Source organism: Pteropus vampyrus, unplaced genomic scaffold, assembly GCF_000151845.1.
Source record: "Pteropus vampyrus isolate Shadow unplaced genomic scaffold, Pvam_2.0 Scaffold189, whole genome shotgun sequence".
NCBI classification, from domain to species: Eukaryota; Metazoa; Chordata; class Mammalia; order Chiroptera; family Pteropodidae; genus Pteropus; species Pteropus vampyrus.
The window spans coordinates 290,142-298,528 of NW_011888970.1; the positions used below are offsets into that span (position 1 = coordinate 290,142).

General features: G+C 47.8%; 1 protein-coding gene across 3 annotated transcripts; it reads right to left on the reverse strand.

Moving 5' to 3' along the window:
- Window positions 1-2,200: 2,200 nt before the first annotated feature.
- Window positions 2,201-7,500, reverse strand: PXMP2 (peroxisomal membrane protein 2). 3 transcript variants are annotated; one of them, XM_011371372.2, is made up of 4 exons: window positions 7,175-7,500; window positions 6,781-6,894; window positions 5,284-5,373; window positions 2,201-2,613 (listed from the first exon to the last, which is right to left on the reverse strand). In XM_011371372.2, exons 1-4 carry the CDS (start codon window positions 7,267-7,269, stop codon window positions 2,445-2,447), a joined length of 468 nt encoding a protein of 155 aa, XP_011369674.1. In that variant the 5' UTR covers window positions 7,270-7,500; the 3' UTR covers window positions 2,201-2,444. The 3 variants fall into 3 exon arrangements, with proteins under 3 accessions (XP_011369674.1, XP_011369673.2, XP_023393149.1); XM_011371371.2 differs by lacking the exons at window positions 5,284-5,373; window positions 6,781-6,894; window positions 7,175-7,500 and adding exons at window positions 4,113-4,226; window positions 4,507-5,268 and having other exon boundaries at window positions 2,201-2,703; XM_023537381.1 differs by lacking the exons at window positions 5,284-5,373; window positions 6,781-6,894; window positions 7,175-7,500 and adding an exon at window positions 4,113-5,268 and having other exon boundaries at window positions 2,201-2,703.
- Window positions 7,501-8,387: the final 887 nt, after the last annotated feature.

Here is an 8,387-nt window from a genome sequence, read left to right on the forward strand (position 1 = left end):
CGGCTACACCGAGCTAAGCTTCCAGTTGGAAAAGCATCTGAACGGCGCACGCCGCTCACACTGCGGGCGACGCTCGTCCACGAGCCTCAGCGCCCCTTACGGAGCTGACCTGATGGTGTGACGAATGCTGCTCGCTGGCCTGGGCACCAGAACTGCTACTTATGGCCCAACTGTCAATGCCTCCCAAAATAATCTCCAAAGTGGATGCATTTCCAATTGAAACTTGTCACTTTTTTTTCTAAATGGACCCCAATAAATTGATTCTAAATGTCATCAGAAAGGATAAATACATAATAGCCACAATGAAAAAGAATAACGAGAGAAGGCCTCTCCTGCTACAAATTTAAAAAATACTATAAAATATGGTCATTAAAAGTCTGGTAGCAACAGCCAAAAAAAAAATATATATATGTATATATATATAGTGGAAATGAATAGAAGCCGTCAAAAGAACAGAGTCCAGATGATGGCCTGTACATATGGGAATGAGAATATGATTAGTTAATGTTTCAAAATACCAGGAATTGCTCAATAAATGGTAATGAGACAATTTTCTATTTAAGTGGAAAACAAGACAGAAGTATATCTCCCACTATAAATAAAAATAAAACTATAAGAATACTAGAAGGGTAGGAGCATATTTCTGTTATCTTTGGGTTTGTCAAAATGTACAACATAAAATCATAAGAGTAGAAGAAAGTGTAGGAGGATGTTTCCAACACCTTCCTTTAAGGAAGCACACGAGGGAAACGACAGATCTGATCATGTGGGTGTTTTTTAAAACTCCTCTGTGGAGAAAGATATTATAAACTTATATAACTTATTCGCTTTATACAAATGTTTTAACTTTATACGAAGTTAGAAGGCAAATACCTAAAAAATGGGGAAGATGTTTGCAACTTGTACTTGGCAAAGGATTGCTATCCTTAACATACACAAATATATGAATCAGTAGGACAAAAAACAAGCACTCTAATAGAAAATCAGCAAAGTTTGCAGAAGCAATACCGGTAAGCATATAAAAGGTGTTTGGCTTCATAAATACGTAGAAAATAACTTTCACTTATCAGATAGCAAACTACTTAAAAGAAAAATACAATCGTGGTTATCAAGAGTGTGGTGAAATGGACCCCACGAGGGACAAGCCTGCAGGGCTAAGCCCCGGAGTCAAGGACTCGCAAGTTACAGGGACCGTAATAAGCCAGTTACGTGCCCCGCGGGCCTCGGCTTCCTCAGCTGTCAAATGGGGGAGAGGCAAGCTAAAGTGCCGTGAAGCACTCGACGCAGCGCTCGGGACAAGGCAGGTGCTCGATGTGTGTCAGCAGTTATTATTGTGTGCCACTGCACAGTCAAGCAAGGACAGCCTTTTGGGACAATTCCAGGAATTAATCGACTAGGAATCCTTACACAGGAGGGACCGGCATGTGGTGAAATGCTGTGTAGTCTGTACCGTGATGTCTGTGACCTAAGAATGCTGCAGCCGACCTGCGTGTGTGATTGTGTGGTCCCACGTATGTCACTTACGCGTCGGGCACTGGACATAAACGTGCGGGATTTTTGTTTTTAGTGAGAACATATTCCCTTCACATTTGGAAGGAAACAGAGGAACCGCTGTGGCGCCCTCACTTCTGATGTGGGCGCCCTTAGCTTCCTCCTAGCTCGGACTTACTAAGAATTCTGCAAACACTGTGTACTATCGGGGACTTATTAGCAATTAGTGAAGTTTAAACATCTTTCCTACTTGTCCCCAGGGTCACTTTAGACAGTGAGGGGTATTCTCTTTAGTAACAAAAACTCCAGGTGTCCTTTCAGATTAAAACCTGAGTGAGCGGCTCTTACCTCCTGTGACTGGTTGAAACAAATTAACTGCAGGGCAGAACATGACACGTCTGGGGCACGGGGCAGACTGGGAGAGCGGGTGAGAGGGGTCGAAGGTGCCAGCAAACTGGGGAGGGACTGGGGTCGGGCACATTAGAACACCGCTCTCGTGCGGCAGGCTCCGTGTTAAGTCTATGCTGTCAGCCTCTTCGGGGCACTCAGGACATCCAGGCACCGAGTTAGCTCAGGCTTCTGCAACGTCCCTGCGGCCTGAAACTCTGGACCACGAACGTCTCCCGTAGTCTGGCAAGGCCCCTGGACCCCATTCTCGGAATGTTTTGTAATGTGTAAAATAAAATACAAAGGACTACAAAGGAACCAATTACATGGAAATACTGCTGTCAAAATGTAGAGAAAACAATTTCATGACAGCCTAGTATATGTGCTTCTTTTTTAACAGGCTCAGGGACAAGACCTAATGGCAAGTGCACGGAGTGAGGAGCATAAGTGACATGGAGGGACATCTGTGTGATGTCTCCTGGGACCTGCAGGCACTGCTAAGACTGCTTTTCTTTCAACATACATCAAGGAAAATGTGAAACGTCCATTTGAGTGCTGTGACAAGGTCACAGAGCCTCTGAATGAATGCCACCCACAGATGCCAGGTTAAGAATCCCTGTGCCAAACGAAGAGCTGTCCCAGGTGCTATAGCAGAGACCAACCTCCAGGAAGTTCATGACAACGAAGAACAAGCACAGGAAGGCGGGTGCAAAGAGCAGACGCTCCAGGAGCAGCCTCTTGACGGCCGCCAAGGGCACCTCGGGAGGGATCCAGCGCTCCATGAGCAGGTAGAAGTAGTGACTCAGCGGCCCTGTGAAGAAGAACCTGGGCCCGCGGGGTGAGCCGGACTGCCGTCCTGGGTCTAGGCCCCCAAACCCCAGGTCCCAAACCTGCCTCGCTGCGGTCCCTCGGCACTGACCACACAGGCCTGTGGTCCTTCTAGAAAGTATTCTTTTCTTTATCGGGTTCAAGCGTTCCTTTTGCTGCTGACAGAGCAGACCCGTTCCTGCCTTGAATCCCCATCAACACTGTCGGCTCAGTTCCTTCCTGATCGTTCTCAGTACTGAACCCACCGCTGTCTCTGTCACTCTGCCCCAGGGCGTCTCTCACTGCTTGTCACGATCTCATTTGTTTAGTTACAGAGCACCCTCTCTTCGTCCCAGAGAAGGCAGACGTCAGGGCATCCTGTCTGTCTGCTCACTGCTGGTCTGCAGTGCCTAGAGCAGGGCCTGGCTCAGAAGGTGCTCAGCAATAAAGAAATGGGCCCGTCCCTGGCGTTAGAGCTTTTCGTCACACTTTCTCAGGGATCAGCAAGGGTGGAACGTGGCGCCGTGTGCCAGCTACTCCGCGTTGCTGCTCTGCATTCCGAGAACAGAGCCCGGCCACCACACCTACTGGGACAACAGACCAGCAGCTCCATAAAATTCAAATAAAAAGATGGGCAGGGACCCAGGGGTCTTCCAGCTCCGAGGCTGAGAGTCTTTGAACAGTGGTCCCGCTGTTTCCCACCTGCTGTGGAACGCTAAGGGGCCAAGGGCAGGGTTCTCAGTGCGAGGAGACGGAAGTCCTGAGGGTGGAAAACTGATTGCATAGGGCTCCCCAGTGATTCGGAGAGTACCCCTCTTGGGGGCGTTACAGCTTTAAATGCATTACGGATAAGCTGTGATGACTGACGTTAACAATGCTTACAAGTCCAAAAATGATATCTGTGAATTTCGAATTGGAAAAAAAATCACCCTTGTTGCAAAAGACTTCAAAATAACACACCTATACAAACACTATTGTTGGCCATAGAACTCGGCAGATTTAACTGGTAAAACTTCTGAATCTCTGTGCTTTTGCATTTCAAAAAGTGGTTCCGTAGCTGGACACCTAAGTATTTCTTTTCTGGATGTTTACGCTGTGAAAGTAACTGGGCATACTTGAGCCTGTTTTCCACTTTCAGGATCTCTGAGTCTTGAAGTCTGACTTTAGGTTCAGGTGAGTTACCTGCCCTCAGTTCTCTCAGCCCAAGGAAGATGGCCACTCCCATCCACACAATTAAAAATAAAAACCATACGAAACTATAAAATAAGTAAAATTAACATTAGCCACTCTTCTCATTTTTTCCCATGATTACTTCAATGCTTTAAAATTTTATTCTAATTAGATTATTCCAGAAGCTTGATCTCTATACGCTAGCTTTGCTGTACTTAGTCAGCTAGTGGGTAAACCAGCCCCTTCATGAAACTCACCCAAAGATGGCATATCTGACAGGGCCACTGACATCTGGCTTTTGAGAGCACCCTTCTTTTTTCCACTTCTTAATCATCTGGGCCAGGAAGTTCCCAAGTGCAGACAAAATGCCACTGTGGACAGAGAGGTAATAAGAAAACAGAAGCAACTAGCAGGCATCTGTCCCTGCATGCAGTTAACACGATTGTTCTGACACCATGCAGGGGATGGGGACACAAATCCTTATTAAAGCAGCTGCAGGGTAAGGTCTTTGCATCAAAGGATGGAGACAGCAGAACTTCACACACGTACTTACGCACGCACGCACGCAAGCACTCACGCAAGATCTCCAACTGGGGGACTGTAAGAATGTCTGTATCCCGAAGGTGATATTATAACTTTGTAAAAGGTTACCATGTGTGGGGGGAGGCGTGTGTGATGAAGGGGCACCAGCAGGGGTCCTCACGGTGAAAATTTCCCTGTGGTGTTGGATACACAAACCCACACATGTGATAAAACTGTATAGAACTAAACACACACACACACACACACATGCGTCCACGGGTACAAGAAAAGCAGGGGAAATCCGATCTGTGGGCTGTATCCACACCAGTGTCCTGGTTGTGATGTCGAATTAGTTTCATAAAATGTTCCCAGTGGGGAACACTGGGCAAGTGAACATCTCCCTGTATTATTTCTTACAGCTGCATCTGAATCTACAATTATCACAATAAAATTTCCAATAAAAAGATGGAGACAGGCCCAGTCACTCTGCGCCTTGGTATATAGCTGCCTTCTGACCTCTCAGAGCTAAAAAAATCAAAAATTCTTAGTGTGGGCAGTACAGACGTTGACCTGATCCTTGGCTAATTCTTTCTCATCCTCTCCCTTGCCCACTGTTCATTTTCTCAGGGACAAAGACCTTTCGACGCTTGCTCCTCCCTCAGGACCTTTGCACGTGCTGTATTCTCTGCTGGAGAGCTTTTGCCTCCCTTCTTTGCTTGGCCTGTGCCCTCCCTTCATTCAGGCCTCTGTTCACCTGTCACCTCCTCAGATAAGTTCCCTGACCACTTTATCTGTGTTATATATTTACCTGCTTTCTGTCTAGTTCTTCACTAGAATGCAAGCCCCATGAGGGTCCCCTATCTTAATCACTGCTGATGCCCGGCACACAGGAAGCACAGGAGCAGCCTCTTGACGGCCGCCAAGGGCACCTCGGGAGGGATCCAGCGCTCCATGAGCAGGTAGAAGTAGTGACTCAGCGGCCCTGTGAAGAAGAACCTGGGCCCGCGGGGTGAGCCGGACTGCCATCCTGGGTCTAGGCCACCAAACCCCAGGTCCCAAACCTGCCTCGCTGCGGTCCCTCGGCACTGACCACACAGGCCTGTGGTCCTTCTAGAAAGCATTCTTTCCTTTATCGGGTTCAAGCGTTCCTTTTGCTGCTGACAGAGCAACCTGTTCCTGCCTTGAATCCCCATCAACACTGTCGGCTCAGTTCCTTCCTGATCGTTCTCAGTACTGAACCCACCGCTGTCTCTGTCACTCTGCCCCAGGGCGTCTCTCACTGCTTGTCACGATCTCATTTGTTTAGTTACAGAGCACCCTCTCTTCGTGCCGGAGAAGGCAGACGTCAGGGCATCCTGTCTGTCTGCTCACTGCTGGTCTGCAGTGCCTAGAGCAGGGCCTGGCTCAGAAGGTGCTCAGCAATAAAGAAATGGGCCCGTCCCTGGCGTTAGAGCTTTTCGTCACACTTTCTCAGGGATCAGCAAGGGTGGAACGTGGCGCCGTGTGCCAGCTACTCGCGTTGCTGCTCTGCATTCCGAGAACAGAGCCCGGCCACCACACCTACTGGGACAACAGACCAGCAGCTCCATAAAATTCAAATAAAAAGATGGGCAGGGACCCAGGGGTCTTCCAGCTCCGAGGCTGAGAGTCTTTGAACAGTGGTCCCGCTGTTTCCCACCTGCTGTGGAACGCTAAGGGGCCAAGGGCAGGGTTCTCAGTGCGAGGAGACGGAAGTCCTGAGGGTGGAAAACTGATTGCATAGGGCCCCCCAGTGATTCGGAGAGTACCCCTCTTGGGGGCGTTACAGCTTTAAATGCATTACGGATAAGCTGTGATGACTGACGTTAACAATGCTTACAAGTCCAAAAATGATATCTGTGAATTTCGAATTGGAAAAAAAATCACCCTTGTTGCAAAAGACTTCAAAATAACACACCTATACAAACACTATTGTTGGCCATAGAACTCGGCAGATTTAACTGGTAAAACTTCTGAATCTCTGTGCTTTTGCATTTCAAAAAGTGGTTCCGTAGCTGGACACCTAAGTATTTCTTTTCTGGATGTTTACGCTGTGAAAGTAACTGGGCATACTTGAGCCTGTTTTCCACTTTCAGGATCTCTGAGTCTTGAAGTCTGACTTTAGGTTCAGGTGAGTTACCTGCCCTCAGTTCTCTCAGCCCAAGGAAGATGGCCACTCCCATCCACACAATTAAAAATAAAAACCATACGAAACTATAAAATAAGTAAAATTAACATTAGCCACTCTTCTCATTTTTTCCCATGATTACTTCAATGCTTTAAAATTTTATTCTAATTAGATTATTCCAGAAGCTTGATCTCTATACGCTAGCTTTGCTGTACTTAGTCAGCTAGTGGGTAAACCAGCCCCTTCATGAAACTCACCCAAAGATGGCATATCTGACAGGGCCACTGACATCTGGCTTTTGAGAGCACCCTTCTTTTTTCCACTTCTTAATCATCTGGGCCAGGAAGTTCCCAAGTGCAGACAAAATGCCACTGTGGACAGAGAGGTAATAAGAAAACAGAAGCAACTAGCAGGCATCTGTCCCTGCATGCAGTTAACACGATTGTTCTGACACCATGCAGGGGATGGGGACACAAATCCTTATTAAAGCAGCTGCAGGGTAAGGTCTTTGCATCAAAGGATGGAGACAGCAGAACTTCACACACGTACTCACGCACGCACGCACGCAAGCACTCACGCAAGATCTCCAACTGGGGGACTGTAAGAATGTCTGTATCCCGAAGGTGATATTATAACTTTGTAAAAGGTTACCATGTGTGGGGGGAGGCGTGTGTGATGAAGGGGCACCAGCAGGGGTCCTCACGGTGAAAATTTCCCTGTGGTGTTGGATACACAAACCCACACATGTGATAAAACTGTATAGAACTAAACACACACACACACACACACACATGCGTCCACGGGTACAAGAAAAGCAGGGGAAATCCGATCTGCGGGCTGTATCCACACCAGTGTCCTGGTTGTGATGTCGAATTAGTTTCATAAAATGTTCCCAGTGGGGAACACTGGGCAAGTGAACATCTCCCTGTATTATTTCTTACAGCTGCATCTGAATCTACAATTATCACATTAAAATTTCCAATAAAAAGATGGAGACAGGCCCAGTCACTCTGCGCCTTGGTATATAGCTGCCTTCTGACCTCTCAGAGCTAAAAAAATCAAAAATTCTTAGTGTGGGCAGTACAGACGTTGACCTGATCCTTGGCTAATTCTTTCTCATCCTCTCCCTTGCCCACTGTTCATCTTCTCAGGGACAAAGACCTTTCGACGCTTGCTCCTCCCTCAGTACCTTTGCACGTGCTGTATTCTCTGCTGGAGAGCTTTTGCCTCCCTTCTTTGCTTGGCCTGTGCCCTCCCTTCATTCAGGCCTCTGTTCACCTGTCACCTCCTCAGATAAGTTCCCTGACCACTTTATCTGTGTTATATATTTACCTGCTTTCTGTCTAGTTCTTCACTAGAATGCAAGCCCCATGAGGGTCCCCTATCTTAATCACTGCTGATGCCCGGCACACAGGAAGCACGCTGTGTGTACTTATGAAAGGCTGAATTAATAAAAGGGAACAAACGTGAAATTAGTTAACTAAAAGTAATGAAAGAGGTGATGTCTCAGAAAAAGTTGTGTTCCAGATCAAAGGGCGGAGCTAACCAGCAGCACCCGGGGTGCTTTGTCAGCTTCTCCCAAATGCAAAGCTAAGAAAACAAATCTGAACTCCTCCCACCCTGCTCCGCCTTCCGGGGCCGTTCTAGGCTCCCCGAGCTAGTTCTCGGAACAAATGCAGGGATTAACAAGCAGTACGGAGCGGGGCTGGTGGGACTGCCCCCCGCCCAGGCCCCATTCCCCGCGCGGACGAGGTCTGCAGAAGCCCTCGTGGATTTTGTGCTCCGCCGTAGTCTGGCTCCCTGGTGCTCAGTGGAGCCTAAGAATCACTGTTCAGAGCCGAAAGCACGAAGCCGCACGTGCTGA

Bases quoted from the DNA above. Each gene is read 5' to 3' on its own strand.
- PXMP2 (XM_011371371.2), bottom strand. From the start codon at position 4,736: ATGAAACTAATTCGACATCACAACCAGGACACTGGTGTGGATACAGCC. The intron at 4,227-4,506 runs GTAACCTTTTAC...CTCTGTCCACAG, and splicing joins CACGCCTCCCCCCACACATG to TGGCATTTTGTCTGCACTTG. The intron at 2,704-4,112 runs GTGAGTTTCATG...CCGCGGGCCCAG, and splicing joins GTCAGATATGCCATCTTTGG to GTTCTTCTTCACAGGGCCGC.